This window comes from Rattus norvegicus, chromosome 7, assembly GCF_021556685.1.
Source record: "Rattus norvegicus strain SHRSP/BbbUtx chromosome 7, alternate assembly SHRSP_T2T, whole genome shotgun sequence".
NCBI classification, from domain to species: Eukaryota; Metazoa; Chordata; class Mammalia; order Rodentia; family Muridae; genus Rattus; species Rattus norvegicus.
This window is the reverse complement of record NC_141540.1, coordinates 28,662,216-28,681,227: the sequence shown is the minus strand read 5'-3', so window position 1 is coordinate 28,681,227 and position 19,012 is coordinate 28,662,216. Positions and strand designations below refer to the sequence as shown.

The window sequence follows — 19,012 nt, the reverse complement described above, 5'->3', positions numbered from 1 at the left end:
GCGGGAGGACTGGAGAGGGGGGCAGATCTAAGCCAATTTTGATTTCGCCTATAATGAGTGCCGGGCTAAGGCTGGAGAAGGCCTCTGGAACTTTAAATAAGAAAAACGTTGCTAATGCTATAATAGAAGGGGGAAGTCGGAGGGCTGGGATTGCGTCGCTCTGAGCCCCCCTTTTCGGAGGCGGCTTTTCTTATTCAAAACAGGCCCACAATGGGCTTCACAGTGCGCCTCGCCACGGCCCCATCTGACGAGCGGCCATTCATCAGGCCCGCTGGCCTATCAATGACATTGCTCTCCTCGGGGCTCCTATAAAATGATGTTTTTTCCCATGAAACATCCGCAAACATTTTGACGGGTTTGGCTTTGCCCGACTGGATTACTGAGTGTCCCCTCGCTTGCTCGCTCTCTCCCTCTGCTCTAGCTTCCTTCCTTCCCCCGCTTCTTCACCTCTTTTCTTTCCTCCGGTTCTTTCTTTTCCCCTTTTATCCTTTTGCCCTCTCACCCACCGTCTCCCCCTCTCTCTCGCTATCCCTTCCTTCCTTGCTCCTTCCCTCCCTTCCTCCCTGGGCATCTCTAGCACAGGGGATCCCCAAATATCAGGACTTTTGGGGGGCGTCTGTGCTGTCCATGGGAAGAGCATGCATTGTGGGTTACTGGAGGAACCCGACATGGATTCCACAGGTTAGTCCTGGTGGGACTGGAGGGGGGTTTGTATTGTGGGGGGAGGAGAAGGGATAGGGCGGGGGGGGCACTTCAGAAAGAGTTGCAAAAAGTTCAGGCGGGGCAACTTGACAGTGGGATCCCGGGAGATAAGGAGGGTGTGTAGAAGTTTTCGGTGCAGCGCTAAGTGTGTAAGTGGATGCATGGAAGTGTGTGAGTGTAAATGCGTGTGTGCGCGTGCGCGCACGCTGAGGAGCGCGCTTTCGCTTGGACATAAAGTTGCATAAAGATGCTCGCTGGCTCGCGGCGAGCTCGAGGTGCTTATGTTACTTGCAGGAACTTTGCGAGCCAGCCGCCCCCGCCCGGGCCCCGCGGCTTCTCTGGCTTTGGGTAGGGTAATGGCATGCTTAGGGCCCCGGAACGCTCCAAAGGCGGGGGAGGGCGACCGTGTACGGCGTCTCACGGCGCACTGGAGTCTCTTGCTTCTGGAATCGCGCTGCAGGGAGGGAGTGGCGGCGGCGAACCCGGTGGTCCCGGGGCATTCGTAGCTTGGGCTATGAGAGATGGGCGCCCCGGACTGCAGCCTCCCGGCCGCGAAGACACAATCCACTAGCGGTTCCACACGGAGGCTAAAACCTTGCAGGGGGCTGGTGGGAAGCAGAATGCAGAACATCAGAAGAGGCCTGGCAGTGAGTTTTGTGAACCTGAGGGCTGTGCGGTGGACATCGGGCATTAGGGTCGCCACGGTTCACAACATAGACGGGAAGACACGGAATCTCTTACTACGAAAACACGCAGCCTCTTCTCCAGTTGAGCCGTTTTGGTCAACTTCTACGCCTAGCATCTTTGGGGACCCGCCACACTTCAGATTCTGTTACTTATCCCATGTCCTTCCCACGTAGAGGTTCTCAAAAAAACTTTACTCTCTCCTTTAGACTCAGTCTCCCCACCAGGCTACTCCAGTCCCTGCTGGGCCGCTTTGGGGGTTTGGGGGGGGTGATAGGAGAACAGCCCAGGCATAGGCAGCAGCTTGACCGAAACCTGAGAGAGCGCGAGGGCATTGCAGCCCAGCAACAAGTGCCTGCTGGCCTCAGCTGTGCCCTGACACACATTAACTTACTTGCAAATAACACCACAGACAGCTCTGTGCTGCTCCACCCACCCCTAGGCAAGTCGTAAGAAGATGTGAGATGACCTTAAGCTATCTAGATACCCTCCCAGGCATCGTTATTCCGTACTGGGAGAAAATTTCCAGGCCTCTCTTGGCCTACATTGCAGACCTGGTGGCAGAGAGACCGCCGGCCAGGGAGTATCTGCAGCATTCCAGGGTACTTCTCTGTCTCCAGCACAGTCCCTCACGTTCTCCTCAGTGGCTGTGAGGCCCCGAGCATAGCTAAAACCTGAGCCCCCTGAGCATAGCTAAAACCCGAGCCTCCAAAGTCCTGCTTAGTTAGCCGCGAGCACCTGCGGAGGCTAGAAGCTATCTTCTCTGGAGAGCCGCACTGTCTCAGGCCCCGTTGGGGTCTTCTCCACACACTAGCAACCCTGGTTCTGGAAGTGGGAAGTGCCTTTGCTTCAGTACTCCTCCTAAGGGCCATGGCTCTAAAAGTGAATGGATTTAACCAGATTAAGCCCATTTGTACAGAATTAGTAATTGAGTATTTTCAAGGGGTCTGTCCGTACACGGTCTCAGGGGCCTTCTTCATACCCCAAAGCTGGCATGTTCTAGCTGGAATATTAGTTGATTCCTCCACAGGATTAGAGTTCTTTGGGTGTTTGGTGGTGGTGGTGACTTAGAATCGTAGGCACTTTCTAGTTTTAATCGCGGTTTATCAGGTGGTTGTGTGAGCACTGGCCACTTCCATTCCAATGGCGAGCAACCCAGATGGGTTATGAAACTCCAGTGCTCTCTGGCTTCTCTCTCATACCTAAGAGAATATATATATATATATCCCTAGATCACACTTCTGAACTCAAAAATCAAAAGTTTTGGTTAATGGCACCAATTGAAAAGTCACTTCAGGCGCACCAGGTGACATTTCACATGCAAAACTTCGGACAAGCAAAGTGTCGAGGTCCGATCCAGGAGCCTCCCTTCCCGAGAATTAATCCAATTAGTCTTTCTTCTGGGTTTCCCTTGTTATGTAAAAGTTCATTCCCCCCCTCCCGGAGCAGGCAGAGCCCAGCGCTCCACTGGGCAGTTCGATTCTATTCTCTCCGTGTAAGGTTGCGCTCGAGTAGAAACGCGAAATCAGTGATTTCATTCTTAACGGGCTCAAACAACAGGCTCACAGCAGTCGCTGGAGCGAAGTCCGGAGCATCCACGTTCAGAGGGGCCGCCAAATCGAAGCAGCAGTCTCTGTTTCTTAAAAGAAAAAAATCCCCGCAAAGTGCCTCCGGCATGGGAGAACAGTGTTGCTGGGGCCGGTGCTCTAGTGGCCTGCTTCGGGCCCACTTCAGCGTGACCTGCGGAAACTCACCCCTTTGTTCCGCGCATCGAGCTGGTAATATATTCCTTGAGTTTTTCCAAAATACGCTACAAGTGTGGGGCCCAAACAATGGCTCCGTCGATGGAGGCCCAGGAGCCGGCGCGCGCCTCCTCCTCCTCGGCTCTCTGGTTTCTTAACGCAGCGGCAAAGTCCCTCGGAGATGGAACTCTGGGGGCTTCGCTAAGCTCCGCCGGGCAGCGGGCGCGCTCAGGAGCCATCGACGTGCGCCCTCCGGGACTGAGTTTAACAGTCGGAGATAGCACCACGACCCACCTTGCCCCAAAGTGGGTGCTCAGGCCCGTTTGGCTCTCATTCTCTACGAAGGTCGCTGGCAGTGGCTACTCCGTTTGTGTTCATTCGATTATAATTCTGTCTCCTCCACTCAGAGCCGCAGCGCTGTTCAGGTGCTCCTTAATCTGTGCTGAGAATGAGCAAGGAAAAGTGGGTAGAATTTTTGACCACCAGGAAGTTGTGTAAAGTTAGGCTGAGGCAGCTTGATCCACTACGCGTCAGAGGGTCGTTTCTTGTTAAACGGGATAACTCCTTGGAGAGGTGCATTGTGGCGTTCCAATTGGAAGTTCCTAACTCTATCTAGTTTTCATCCCTACCCCCAACCCCATCTCCAGAGCTCACAGCTGGGGCATCAAAGATTCTCCAATCGGATCTGAATGCTGGGGCCCCGCTGGTAAGAGGAGAAGTTGAACCGCAGGCAGGGTGACCTGGCATTAGGTCCAGCCTAGTTTCATGGGCCCTAAGGGAGACATCCTGGGGCCTTAGGTATTTGTCCACGGGGTAGAGAGCACCCAGAGGGAACAGGCCTGGGTCCTCCTGTCTCTTCTCCAAGGTGAGGCTCTGGGTAAGTAGAAGTAGCCTCCTCCTGCAGCCCTGAGACCCAATCTGTGGATTAGAGCAGGGAGCAGCAAGAGATCAGAGCCTTTATCTTATGCCGAGCTAGCGTCACTTTCCACAGACGTTCCTGATTGCGTGTGTGTGTGTGTGTGTGTGTGTGTGTGTGTGTGTGGCCAGAGAGGTGGACATGAGAGGTACTACCCTTGCCACCTGCTAGCATCTGAGCTTGGCGGCAGAGTCAAGCGAGTGTCGCGTGGTCCCCGGGTTCCGGAGACGCGCGATTGCAGTTTTGGGCCACCCGGCCCCAGTACACAAGTCTGACTCCACCAGGTTGCGGGCTCGCGATTTCACAAGGCGGGCCCCGGACAGCGCACTTTTCCCAGTGCGACACCCAGAGACCCGGAAAAGTTAACAGGGGCTGCTCCGCGGCTCAGGCCTGAGATCTGAACAGCCGCCGCCGCCCCCACCCTACCCCCTAGCCCCAGCGCGTCGCCATGGAGACTGCTGGAAGTTGGTGGTGGAAAACAGACCCGGCGCAAAGCAAAATATTATGAGTGCAGTTGGGGTGACTTCAGGGGGGCGGGGGACCCGAGGGCATGAGCGGGAGCCAGAGGCGGACAACAAAGGGCCGAGAGCAAGGAGGGAGAGGAGTTTGTTTGGGGCCTCCCCGGCGCTGTGTGAGTGCTGGACCGTCCTGCTTCCCAGAAGGGCCAAGATCTCTAATTTCTCTCCAGCAGCTACACCTTTTCTCAGCCCTTGCTCCCACCCCGCCTCCCCGGGTTCTCTTCCAGCGTCCTGAGTGAGGCGCCAGCTGGACAGTACGTCTGCCTCCCCAAGAGTCACAGGCTAGCCAGCGTGAAAGGTTCTGGCTTTTTTTCCCCACGACCCGTGGGTCGCCCAGGAGGAATTTTCTCATCCCTCTCCTCAAATGGGATCTGAAAAAAGTTAGGTGCCTGACCAAACATCTCGCTGGTGAAGAGGGTGTCCTGTCTGGCAACTTTTCATTCGGTCAAAGCTCTCGTGTGTTATCATTCTGGTTCAACCACTCGTAACTCAACTTTAAGTCAATCAAACCCGTCCTAGATTATGGGCCGCGGCCTGTGGAAAGACGGACAGACAAGGTTAGATTGAGATTTTCCAACAAGTTAGACTGAGCCCTCTTCCGGCTTGGCTTTCCTATGGGGTCCACAAGGATTATGAGAGACTTGTTTTGTTAGCAATGTCTGAACTACTTTACACAGTGACTATCTCCCCAGACCAGGAATATTCTAAAACACATGAGGACCAATTGGGAATTTAATAGTCATGAGCCTTGAATAACTCATTTTAAAAAGACCCTTAATTTCCTTTCTTAAGTTCAGTCTAACGTGCGTTCTTACCACCCCTTCCTCCCATACTCTGCCTCCTGAAAAGGATTTACAAAAGGTCACTAGATTTTATGGGAGCAGTATCCAATGTCAATGGATGATTCTAGATGTTGAAGACAGCACAGGAGGCACTGGTAAGGAAAACATAACGAGTCGGTGTTCCAAAGTGCACCATCAAAGGACGACCACCTTATAATTCCTTTCTAGAATCTCTCAATCCCATGACACTTTAGGCAAAAGAGCCCTTCCCATTCGTTTGAGACTCTGTTGACTCATCCAGTAAGTATGGAGTTGTTATTTTTTTAAAAGTTTAAAAATTTGAGTTCGGCACACATCTGTAATTCCAGGATCCAGAGGCAGCACAGTCAAGAGTATAGTCGTGAGTTTGAGGACAGCCGGGGCTAATAGCATATACTCAACCACCCAGGGATGCTTACAAGACACCGTCTCAAAAAATAACTGAAATGGCTGTGTTCTGGCTGATATTGTCCAATGTCTGATGACACACACACAGCATGTGGCGCCCGCCAGGTTCCTTTGTCTGTAGTGTGGCTTCAGGGACATACGTCCTCACAGGTTCTGAATGGGGGAGGCAGGGAAGCATGGCAGTTCTTTTCTGTCCCCGCCGCTGGAAGGCCATGGTTCTAGGATAAACTAATGTGCTGCCCGGCTGTCACTGACAACGCTGAGATCCAAGTGATGACATCACAAACCAGAATTCTGGGAAAGCAGAGCTTCAGTGCCCCAGGCCCCTGACTACTGCCCACCCTACATGTTCTACCAGTCTCTTGGGACCCTCTTCGGCTGCCCCTCTAGGGGTCCCGAAACACTTCAGGATGGAAAAGGTGGGAGAACTCTCTGCTGCTTGCACCCTTCCCCCTACCCTTAGAGACCTGAGAGGGTTTCTGTGAGAGAGAATGAACTCCAAGGCTGGATTATTGGGAGCTATAAGGTAAAAGTGAAGGAATCCTTTGGGTTTCATTTTGTCTCACTCAGTTGGGTGACAGACTCTGGGGACCTCAAAGCCACAGAGCTAGCTGCCAAGGATTTCAGAGTGTACGTTTCAAAAGCAAATGTGAGTGCATTGAGACAAGCCCTACAAGGTGCCGTAAGGGTCCCCTTAGAACTCAGAGGCAAGGGTGTATATCCGATGGCAGTGGTGTCAACCCCATAGCAGGCGAGTCACCATTCGCCATTAAAACCTTCCTCTGCCCAGTCCTCCAGAAGGATGAAGAGGGTTGGGGGTATGGGGGAGGGGTGTTGAGCTTGCTCGAGGTGAGGTTACTGCTGTTGGTAGCAGTACTAGAAAGGCCAGACATAAGGGAAAGTTCTTCTCCCAGCCCGCCATCTTGGTCAGCCTCCTCGTTAAGTTTTACACCAGAACGGCAGGATAGGATCTGGCCTTTAGGTGGGCCTGACACCCTTTTGGTGGGAGAAAAGTGGGTAATGTGAGCATGAAGGATCGTGGGCTGCTCTGTAAGCGTGAGCTGTGCATGGAAGAGGCGTTTAGAGCATAGCCATGGCTGTACCGTCGTACCGTGGTGGAACCCTGACCTCAAACATCAGACAATCTTGCATTCACTCATTAATTCACTCAAGAAAACCACATGCCTCCTGCGTATCTGACACTTTGTCAGACTCGGTGCTTGATTAAAAAATGCGACCCTCTGCTTCTGTAGGGCACACATTTGGTAGAAGTAAATAAATAGATGGGTAATCTCGGTGAGTTTTTAACTGTTTTAAACTGAGGAGTTTTTAGTGGATGTTTCTGTTTGGTATTTTCAGGAAATACTAAACCCCAGCTGGCCTAGTGGAGACAGAGGATTGTTTCCTTCTATGAGTCAGCCCTGCCGTAGAATCTGTATGCCTCTGGCTTGAGATCTTGGCAATTTTATTCTTGCTTGATCTCTGTTTTCTTTTGGGCAGGTACAAGTAGGCAAGAGGGTGGCAGTGAGTTGCACAGTGTGGGAGTTATGAGAGAAGAAGGCTATCCTCTCTCACGGACAGTTCCCACTCCATAGCTTCACTTTGCTAAGATGCTGACCTGCACCACTGGTGCAGTGCCCAACGTAAGCCCTAGAGAGAGGACCGTGCTTGCAAGGTCAGAGGGGAGATCAACAGGCTAACCACACAGTCGGTTGTGGACACAGCTGCTGTCGGTGAGGTTCTGACTGGCTCGGTAAAGAGCACGGTGGCTCTGTCTTGTCTGCTGTGTGTGTTCCTCCCGGGCCACTGCTTTCTGAAAACGCTACATGGAAACCTTTCATAAAACAAACTCCTGAGCTTAAAACAGCTTTGGCTCACTTTGTAATTACGATTATTTCACTCTCTTTCTCTTCATTTCTCACTGTGCCTAATCTATAAATTAAAATTCAACATAAGGTTACTATGAAGATGCAAGGAGGCCGTGTACCTTGTTCAGTTTAGCACAATTTGGCCCCTAGAAACTACTCAGTCAATGCCAGATCGAGATATTATTAATCAAGCCCGGTCCATCTGTGCTCGACCCTTGCTATCTAGTTGGAAAATGAGGTCAGGATTCCTGAAGAGTTTAGACGGCCTCAACATGTCAAGATGCTTGCTGTCTTGGCCTCTGCTTTACTTTTCTTTCTTTCTTTAATGCTAGGGACGGAGCCTCAAGCACGCTTGGCAAGTTCTCTGCTGTTGAGCTCTATCCCAGACCCAGTTGTAATGTTGGGAGAGCGCTTCCCTTTCCAAAGGGCTTAGGTTGAGGAATACTTTCTATTTTCACTTCTATACTTTCCCTGTGACCTAAAGAAAAAAAGGGGGGGCACTTAGTGGGTTGTGCTGCGATTTTATCCTTGCCTTCCTCAGTTTCTAAAGGAGGAAAAATACATCATTGTAGAGGCAACAGCCACGGACTGGAATTCAGATCCTGTGAGAGAGATCTGGGGATGGTTAGAGATGTGCTCTGGACACCCTGCTGAAAGCCGCCTGGGGTTTTCTGGTTCTGGTTCTGGTTCTGGTTCTGGTACTGGTTCTGGTTCTGGTACTGGTTCTGGTACTGGTACTGGTTCTGGTACTGGTTCTGGTTCTGGTACTGGTTCTGGTTCTGGTACTGGTACTGGTACTGGTGCTGGTTCTGGTTCTGGTTCTGGTTCTGGTTCTGGTTCTGGTTCTGGTTCTGGTTCTGGTTCTGGTTCTGGTTCTAGTTCTGGTTCTGGGAATGAGCCATCCCTGCATCCCACGTCTCGGTTTTCCTCTACTCTGTCTCCTCCAGCTTGCACCACACTTGTTTAAAGACTAAGTCATTTTGTTCTTGGCCTCCTGGAAGCAGTAAGTCTAGTCTTTCTCTCAAAGGGCTTTCATCATGGCAAGAAAAGATTTCGTTCTTTTGTCCTCCCTGCAGTATTTGTGTGCTCGTGATGTATCACCATGTGTGTGTGTGTGTGTGTGTGTGTGTGTGTGTGTGTGTGTGTGTGTGTGTACCAGTGCAAGGGAGGCCTGAGGAGGGGGGACAGCACCTCTCACTGAATCTCATCTAGGTTAGCAGCTCATAAGCCCTCTTGTCTCCACCCCATACAGCAGTAAGAAGCTCATGGACGACCACAGCCATCTTTTTCCATAAACTTTGGGGGATTTAAACTCAGGTCCTTGTACTTACACAGTAAGCATTCTTACCTTCTGAGCCATCTCCCCATCTCCATATACACAGAGATCATGAAAAGAAGAAAAAAAAATGAAATGAAGCCATTTGCTTTCACCTGAACTGGCCCAAATATATGCAACTGGAACGAATTGGCCTGTGCTAGTAAATTAGGCATTTGCATCATGTGTGTGCCTGATGTCAGTGGAGCCGGAAGATTTATGTCAGATCTTTGAACATGGACTTACAGGTAGTTGTGAGCCACCGTAAGGGTGCAGGGAATTGAACCTGGGTCCTCTGTGAGAGCAGCCAGTGCTCTTAATTGCTGAGCCATTTCTCCAGATACAAGAACACGAATTCTTTAAGCTGTGGGCCTGGGGTCTAATTCTGTGGTTATTTAATCCTCAATAAAACCCCAAAAGTGTAATCTGCCTGCGTATACAGCCAATAATTATTGAGCAGAGAATCTAGGAACATTGCCTCGTGTTGTGTTTGCTTTAATTTTAAGAGACAAGGACACAATGAGTGCTTTTGGTCCTGTCTTCCAGCCACCCAGTTGTGCTAATGATTGGCATCGTTTAGATGTAGCCAGAGATGGCTGAATACAGCAGATATTTACTTAATATGAGTAGAGAATTACCACTTCGTAAGCCCATCACGTGGGAAGAATTCAGCCTCAGTCCACGCAAGTGACTGGATCTTTGCGTTGACTTTGGATGAGGTCATTCAAATGAGAATTGCTAACCACTAATGCCATCTTCAAGCCAGCATCTGATTTTGAGGCACGAATGCATCTTGTTGAGGAAATTATGTCAATGAATTTGTCTCGAGTCTTGCGGATGCTTCTGTAAAATCACCGTGCATTGCATCAGGAGGAGGAAGTGTTTCTTTTGATGCTAGATTTATAGAATTTATAATTATGATTATAATTTTAAAAGTGATGGTGAGTGACTTTTTTGAGTTCTGTGTTGTCAGGACCATTAGTCTAAACGTTGTCAGAACCATTACCTATCCGTGGCTAATGTGCTGAATCTAAGTGTTCACGAGGGAGCCCAGTTCCTTTTGGAGTACTTAGGATTTCATGTTATCTCCAGAACTGGACGCATGTTACGAATTCAAACTTAACTAATGATGGAACTGGGCGATTCAACATCTCCACAGGTTTACAGTGCAGTGTTCACTTCTGCAGGCAATAGTCTAGGCCAGCAGGTCCTCAGTGTGGTCCCTTTGTGAGTCAAGTGATCCTTTGACTGGGGTCGCCTAAGGCCATCAGAGAACAGATATTTACACCACGATTTATAACAGTAGCAAAACCACAGACATGAAGTGTCAATAAGGAATCTTATGGTTGGGGTTACATGAGAACACGAGAAGCTGTGTTAAAGGCTCGCAACATTAGGAAGGTCAAAAACCACGGGTTTAGGCTGAAGGGAGAGTTAGAGTGTTTACATAAGGTTCTTTGTTACACACACACACACACACACACACACACACACACACACAGATCATTTTATGTTGTCCTTAGCTGATGAGTACTTGGGGTAAATTTTCTGTCTCTAAGAGTTTTGCCTCCTTCCTTGTTGACTCTTTGATCCCAATACGAAATGCAAACCAGTTTCTCCATGAGGCAGGGTTTGGCGTCCTAGAGCATGCATGCATCCATCTGGCTGGCAAAGTTCTGGAAGTTTGTAAGGAAGGATTGAAGAGGGCTTGGAGCCAAAACCTGGAGCATTGCAGGGATGTTTCTAGAGGGCCCAGTGGCTGCTGCGTGAGAGGACTTGGACTTCTTGGACTTCCATTTTCAACACCTAGCGCAGAGTTTGTGATGTTGCTTGTTGTTTGGGTAGGGGGCATTTCTACAAATGCCAGGCTTTTAGATTAAAGAAGAGGAGGAGGACAGGGAAGAGGAGGAGGAGGAAGAGGAAGAGGAAGAGGAAGAGGAAGAGGAAGGAAGGAAAAGCTTTACTCTAATCAAGGTTCCGTTGAGAGTCTGTAGACTTTGCTGTGAGTGAAAGAATGGTTGTTCTTCATCACTGGGGCTCTTCAGGTCCCAGGCTGCAGGGCTTTCTCATCCCCGGGTGCCCCACAGGCACAGGGAGGGGTGCTGTGTGTGAGGAGAGCCCCAGCTGTATGCACCCAGGCAGCCCAGGCAGCTTGTGCTACATACACTTGCGGGGGCAAGGGAGGGGAGCTCAGGGCAGGCAGGACCCTTGAAGCATCCTGTGGCTTCTGGGATCTATTCAAGGTTCCTGGTCCTGAGATTCCCAAAAAGAAAGGGTGGGTCTGTGTAAGGAGGGACAGAGGAAAGGAAGAAGGGAGAAGGAAAAGGAGGGAAGGGAAGCAGGGAGGGAGGGAGGGAGGATGAGAGGCAAGAAGGCAACTAGATTGAAGCCATTTTGGCAACTGATTGCAAGGCGACTCATTATTTTCAAAATTGAAAGTTTCCTCTCGTTTAGATGAGCCTCTTTTTCAAAATGGATGGTGCGTCAAAAAATTTTTTTTCCAACACTATGCCAAGTACTTACGCATGATACCTCACTTAGGGATCGTAAGGAAATGGTGTCGTTATTTATCCCCATCTCACAGCTGTGGAAGCTGAGAATCAGAGGATCTAGGTCGCACACTTAGTCCTAACCACCACTACCCAGACAGTATCTGAACATGGCTTCCCTGATCCCAGCCAGGCTGCATCCTTCACCTACTGAAACCTATAAACAGAAGACACTGATGTGCAACCCCTCGCTCACATCCCTCAGTACAGAGTCTTCGGGAATCAAGTCTTCCCAAGTCCTGGTGGGAGAAAGTAGTTCAAATGACAGTTCTTTGGGGTTCACTGTCATGGATACTGTGACCCGCACATGCTCCTTCCTGCAGGGACAACTTCGTATGCAGTGTGCCTTGCGTCTCAGGTCTATCTGGGAGCATCCGAGTTTTAGTCAGCATTTACAGCTGGCTCAGTGGCTTCCAGTTACCTTGGTGAATTTGACATCCTCCAGCATTCAGAGCGTCACCCTTGTTCATGTTAGACAAGCTTTCACGTGGAACAGGTTCAGTATAAAAAACATTGTTGCTAGAATACGTGCTAAGTGTGTGATCACAGAACAGGCACCGTTGACTTTGCCTTAGAGTGGTGGCACCTGGTTTCATGGGCAGAGACTGTGGGGCTGCTAAAGTCTCCATTTCCCAGGAGACCGTCAGAAAAGCTCAAGGAGCACACAAAGGACCCTCATAGGACGTGGCACACCGTAATAACAAATACACGGGGGCATCTGCCTTTTCCTGGTAGTCCTGGGAAGATTTCCAAGACACTCCCTCACCCACGCCCAGAGTGGATAGAAGCAAACAGAACTTTTAGAATCTATTTTTGTTGGTGGTGTTTTGTTTTGTTTTCCTACTGTGTTAGGTCTTTCATGATTCTACCTCGTAATTCTGTGACCTAGCACAAGCTGTCATTCCCATTTGACATCGGACAAAACTGAGGTTCAAAGAGCTTCTACATGTATTGACTTACATGGCAAGTTAGTGCCCAAGTGTCGTGAGGTTGATGCTTTTGTTTTTGAAAGATTTGGGGTGTGTGTGTGTGTGTGTGTGTGTGTGTGTGTGTGTGTGTGAGAGAGAGAGAGAGAGAGAGGGAGAGAGAGAGAATGTGTGAGTGTGTGGGTGTGTGTGTATGTGTGTGTGAATTGTGTGTGTATGAGAGTGTGTAAGTGTGTATGTGTGTGTAGTATATGTGAGTGTGTGTCTGAGTGTGAGTGTGACTTGCATGAGTGTATGTGAGTGTGAGTTACATGAGTGTGAGAGAGTGTGCAAGAGTGTGCTTGAGTGTGTGAGAGTGTGTATGTGCATGAGTGTGTGTGAATGTATGTGAGTATATATGTGTGTGTGTGTGAATGTATGTGTATGTGTGTGTATGTGTGTGTATGAATGTGTGTGAGTGTATGTGTGTGTGAGTGTGTGTAAATGTATGTGAGTGTGTGTGTGTGTGTAAGTGTATGAGAGTGTGTGTGTGTGCCTGTATGACTTTATGTTTACCACTCACATGCAAGATCTTGCTGAGACCAGAAGAGGGTTGGACATCTTGGCACTGGAATCACACGCTGTTGTAACTCATCCATGCATGTGCTGGGACCTGGACTCTGTTTTTTGGGGGGAACAGCCAGTGTTTCATTTGAATCAGGCTGCCTGCATCCCTGTTAAAACAACTGTCAGCATAGACATGAGTTCCTGGTTTCCCAGCAACAGAGTCCCACGGTCCTCATTCTGCCCCATGGTGTTTCAGTCACGCATGGGTCTGAAGAGACTGTACTTGCTTTGTGGGCGTTGACTTGAAACATCTTCCCTTGATCCTCACACTTCCCCATGGTTCGCAGTTACCTGGCTGAGTACAGGAATGGCACCTGCCGGAGTGTCTGGCACACGGTCAGAGCCAACAGGCGTTTACTTGACACAGACGTCCACCCTCAATACCTCAAGGTCAGGGAATATCTGCTTTCATTCTGAGGAGCTTCACTTGAGTCCTCATGGAATCAAGTTCCAGATCCGTAAACAGCAGTTGAACCCCTACTTTCTTGAGCACCTACTATGTGCCAGGCATGCTGCTGTGACTAATTCATTCTTCTTGTGGATCTGCTATCCTGTGCAGGGAGAGGCAGGCAAGCAGGGCACAGTCATTCCTTAAGGATCTCAGAAGATTTCTTCTAGCCCTCATAACAACCCCATGGCAGATGGTTTTCACAGGAGGAAGACACAGAGTTTACCTCATCAACTGTGAGGGAAGGGTTATAGTTAGTGTTTTCCTGGCTTTGAAGGCCCTGTTCTTTTCAGAATATCGAGTGATCCAGTATCAAGGACGCAACAGGGGACGTGACAGCAGAAGACCACAGGGTCACTTCAGCGGGGCATGCCATGAAGATCTCCATAGAGAAGCACTTTCTATGCCTGGTTTTACCTAATTCGCTCTCAGTCACACTCCAGGAGGTTTTGGGCATATGATGCCCATTTTGCAGATGAAGAAACTAAGTTTCAAGGATGTTGTCCAGTGGCTTATCCAGGGTCACAGAGTAAGAAAAGTCTAACTTGAATTCAAGAGTTTGGCTTCATAGCCAGGATGTTCTCTGCTACATTGTAACTGTACTGGCTGGTTTTGTGTCAACTTGAAACAAGCTGGAGTCATCAGAGAGGAAGGAGCCTGGGCTGAGGAAATGCTTCTATGAGATTCAGCTGAAAGGCATTTTCTCTATTAGTGATCAAGGGGGAGGGCCCTGTCCATGGTGGGTGGTGCCATCCCTGGGCTGGTGGTCCTGGGCTCTATAAGAAAGCAAGCTGAGCAAGCCAGAAGGTGCAAGTCAGTAAGCAGCACTCTCCATGGCCTCCTGCCTCCAGGTTCCTGCCCTGTGTGAGTTCCTGTCCTGACTTCCTCCGTGATGGACAGTGATGTGGAAATGTGAGAGACACACACACACACACACACACACACACACACACACACACACACAGAGAGAGAGAGAGAGAGAGACAGAGAGAGACAGAGAGAGAGACAGAGAGAGAAACAGAGAGAGAGACAGACAGAGAGAGACAGACAGAGAGAGACAGAGAGACAGAGAGAGACAGAGAGATACAGAGAGAGACAGAGAGAGACAGAGAGAAATGGGGAAGAGACAGGAAGGAAGCAAGGAGGAGGGAGAGGAAGAGGAAAGTAGAAAGGAAATGAACAAGGAAGGAGCTGCTATCTTAAATACTGGGAATTGTTAGGGTGATTCTGTTGTTTTGTTCTAGAACTTGTGCAAAGCTCTTACTCTGCATTTGTTCTTTTAACCCACGTGATATAGGCAGACCAGTGTTTTCCAGGAGGGGCACCGAGGTAGGTTCATTTACCTCCAGTCCTTCAACTGGGTAGGAAGCAGGAAGCCTAGAATTCCAGCTCATAGTCCTCTCCTGGGCCAGGAGGTGTCTTCAGAAATGACACCAGAGAAAGAAGAATGTTAGGCACTCCTGCTAGGCAAGAGCTTTGAGCGGGCACTGGGTGCCTGTGACCCAGGGATGGATCTGAGGAATAGAGAATGCTCCGTGATGGAATGTTGAGAGGAAACAGAAATGACAGGTACCCTGGGGACACAAATCCCATCTGTGGATGCATGGATAGAGCCTGGGCAATAAGGAAGACAAAGAGAGTTTCTAAAAAGGTACTGTGGGCAGGTAGGGTTCTCTTTCCAGCATTAAAAAAATATGGTTTTAGTCAGGTGGTGGTGCCACACGCTTTAAAACCCAGCGCTTGGGAGACAGAGGCAGCCAGGTCTCTTTGAGCTCGAGGCTAGCCTGGTCTAAAGAGTGAGTTCGAGGCCAGCCACGGCTACACAGAGAAACCTTGTCTCAAAACAAAACAACCAAAACAACCAAACAACAACAAAAACATGGCATCTACAATAAAAGAGCAGGTAAGAAGGAACCATTTTGTACAGGAGGAGGACCTGTTTGTTGGTAGCCTGTCTCAGAAGTTAGGATTGGTTGGAGTCTATTTGGGGCCTACAGCCTGGGGTTTGAGGGCAATGAGCATCGCCTACGAGGGCTGGAGAAGACATCTAGATGTATTTAAAAACACGCTTGAAGAATGCCAAAGATCTGATAGTTCTGATTTTCTATGGGTTTTAGCAATGCTGTGATGACAGATATGGAAAACTTTGAAATCTGCTGGTGTTGGGCAGTATAGACCAATCTCCCAGTGCAATGTAGATAGGACCCCTAGAGAAGAGGAGGGGAGTAAAAGCTGTGTAGCTGGATCTGGGGTGGCTCAGCCCTCATGCGCTTCTGTTTCTAGAAGGGAGATCTGCTCTGACACTGAATTTATCCCCCACAGGGATAAATTGAGGATCTTCCTCTGCCCTGGTCTCTAGGTGTCTTTGTGAGTTGGTAACAGAATAAATATCACTTGGGTATCCTGGGAAAGGGGTAGATTTTCTTATTAATTCTTGCACTGAATTACTCAATTACTGAAACTTTCTGCAATTCCCAGACTCTCTCTGGAAACTTCCTGAAATGGAAGATAGCACAATGCATGGCTCCTGTTTGGTTAGAAAGAGCCAGGCTCAGATCCAGCCTAGGGACATACTGGTCACATGGCAAGGTCACATGACTTCGGGCAGATCAATGGTGGAATGATTATGTTGATAAGGCGTTACACCCAGAGTCCACATCCTAGTAGACCGTTCCACATTCTACTTGGAATTTCCTACATCTGGCAGGGAAGATGGATTAATGGCGGGCAAGGGCCACAGTCCCAGACTTTAAACAGGCTTTTTAAAAAAAACACGGATTCTTGTTTCTTTACCTAGCGCTTCCTTCCTTTCTCGCCGCATCTGTTGTGGTGCAGCAGCCCTGTGGACTTCTTGGGGCAAAGGGTAGCAAAGAATGACCTAGCACAGAACGGTACACTGAGAGCATCAGGAGGGCTTTTTCTTTGGGAGGGGTCGGTAACGATTGGATAGCGGTTGAGAGTAAACTGTAGATGACATCCCGTCTTCATATCAAAAGGTTGGGCATGCCTGATAGACTAGCATGGCTGGCTTCCCGCAGGGGGTCCTCGAAGTCTCAGTTTGCCTTAAAGCTTCTCACTACTGAATGTGTACAGTGTAGATGGCGTCTGCCACAGAAACCCTTCTCCCCGGCTCCTCTTTCTCCAAGTCTCCCTTCTGAGGTGATGCCTAGGCGCCTTCCGGGCTTTGCCTATCTCCCACACTATTCAAAAGCACTGAAAGTTTCCCCACCAGCTACCCAACAAAAGCCAGACTCCTCAGCCAGCACGGGTTCCAGAGCCCGGCTCGAACGTGCGCACGAACCACAGCATCCTGACAGAGCAGTCACTGTATCTATGTGCAGAATGGGTGTCTGAATGAAGATGAGCAGTGGCTGCCAAGGTGCCTGTTAAGATTTTAGACTACATTTTATTTAGTGCATGTGTGAGTGCACAGGCACACATGTGTTTGGACACATGTCAAGTTCAGACGTACCGAGGTCAGAGAACAACTTTTCCTTTTCCTTTTTTTCTCTTATTGAAAATAGATTCTTTTCTCACACAGTATCTCCTAATTACTGTTTCCTCTCCCTCTATTTCTCCCAGGTACTCCCCACCTCCCCTCCTATCCAGATCCACTCCTTTTCTGTCTCTCATTAGAAAGGTGCAGGCTTCCTAAGCGATAACAACAAAATATAATGAGCAAACCCAAAAACTATCATGTGGAAGTTGACCCTACAAACCAAAAGAAAGAAAGGAGTCCAAAAGAAGGCACAAGCATCAGAGACCCATTTGATGGCACACTCAGGAATCCATAAAGTCACTGAACCCGAAGTCATACTATACACGCAGAGGACCTGGTGCTGACCCATGCAGACCTCTGCTTGCTGCTGCAGCCTCTGTGAGTTCGTATGAGCTTTGTTCACGTTGACTTAGATGGCTTCTTTCCCTTGGCGTCCTCCATCCCTCCGGCTCTTAAACTTCTTCTGCCTCCTGGTTCCCTGAGCTCTGAGGGGAGGGATTTGACGGAGACATCCCATTTAAGGACTGAGTGGTCCAAGGTGTCTCACGCTCGGCATAGCGTCTGGGTGTGGGTCCCCGTGTGTCTGTGCAGGAGGAGGCTTCTCTGATGATGGCTGAACAAGGCTTACTGCTGACCCGTGACTGTAGTAGAGTATCATCAGGGGTGGTTTTATTATTTTAAAGAATGGTAGTGCTCGATTCTACTCTAGGTTCCCAGACTGTCTGGTCTCTGGTCGTCAGTCACATCTCAGTCGGTTACTCCCGCAGGTTTGTGGTTTGTGACCTCCTCTGCACTGGTGTATCTTACAGGACAGGTTGTAGATCGAAGGCTTTGTGGCTTGGTCGGTGGTTACGTTTCTCTTTTGGTAACGGGCAAAGTACCTTCCTGTATCAGAGATGCTACCATGTAGGGATGAAGGCTCCATGTAGACGCCAGCTCGACTTCTCCGTGTTCTGTGTTGTCTTCAGCAATGCGGTTTTGCCGTCAGTTTGGGGAAAGCGACCTATTATCTAGCCAATGGCCCAGACCATTTAGGGATTTTAATGGAACCCCTTTAGTCAACAACGCAATTAGGTGTAACCCAATCCCAGCACTGGAAGCTTTGGTGACAAGAGTTGGCCGGTTAGGACTCTGCCTCCAGCATTTTTGGTGATTTTATTTAGTTCACCTTAATATGTCCATATATTTCAGGAAATTTCTACTATATTAGATTTTCCAACTATCCCTCAAATGCCCCTCAACTTTAGCTGTGTCTCCCCGTCTCCCCTGCCTTAACACCCTGCTCTTTCCCCTACTCAAGCCCCCCATTTCAGTCCTGCTAATCCACTCATAATCATCCATTTGATTTCCATTTCTTACCGAGATCTACCTGTCCCTTCTAGTCCCTTCCCTACTCTGCATACCCTGTGTGCTTCTACAGCTGTCGCTTGGCCGTCTCTTACTTTAGAGCTGATCTCCACATAATAAGCAAATATATCCTGTATTTGTCTTTCCAAGTTTATGATACCTTACTCGAGATGATTTTTTCCCCCTAATCTCATCCACGTGCCCTCAAATTTTACGATGCCATTTTTATTTAACAGCCGAGTGACACTCCACTGGGCAGATGTACCCCATTTTCGGTATCCATTCTTCTCTGGAGGGACATCTGGGTTGTCTCCATTTCTAGCTATTACGGAGGGAGCAGCAAAGAACAGGGCTGAGCAGGTGTCTCTATTGGAGTCTGAAGCATCCTTTGGGTATACGCCCAAGAGCGGTATAGCGTCTCGAGGTAGATCAACTCCCCGATTCCTGAGGAACTGCCACGCTGATTTCCACAATGGCTGCTGCACACATTTACACCAGCAACGGACGAGAGCTCCCCTTACTCCACATCAGAGGACAGGTTCCAAGAGTTAGTTTTCTCTGCCATGTGAGTCTTGGGGATTGAACGGGGGGGGGGGTCTTCTGGCCTCACCTACCTCGATGGCCCAACCTGTTATTCTTCTGCCTGCCTCAGGGACTCTGCAC

The 19,012-nt window shown here is 49.3% G+C and overlaps 1 protein-coding gene across 8 annotated transcripts in view; it reads left to right on the top strand.

Annotated features, from left to right (window-relative positions):
* The first annotated feature begins 257 nt into the window (after nt 1-257).
* The window catches only part of Rfx4 (regulatory factor X4), a 162,273-nt gene continuing 143,518 nt past the window's right edge, over nt 258-19,012 (top strand). For 3 of the 8 annotated variants that reach the window (XM_087558598.1, NM_001432575.1, NM_001432572.1), the window contains 1 exon segment: nt 258-681. In XM_087558598.1, coding sequence (XP_087414724.1) covers nt 639-681 — 43 coding nt within the window. In that variant the 5' untranslated portion in view covers nt 258-638. 8 annotated transcript variants of the gene reach the window in all.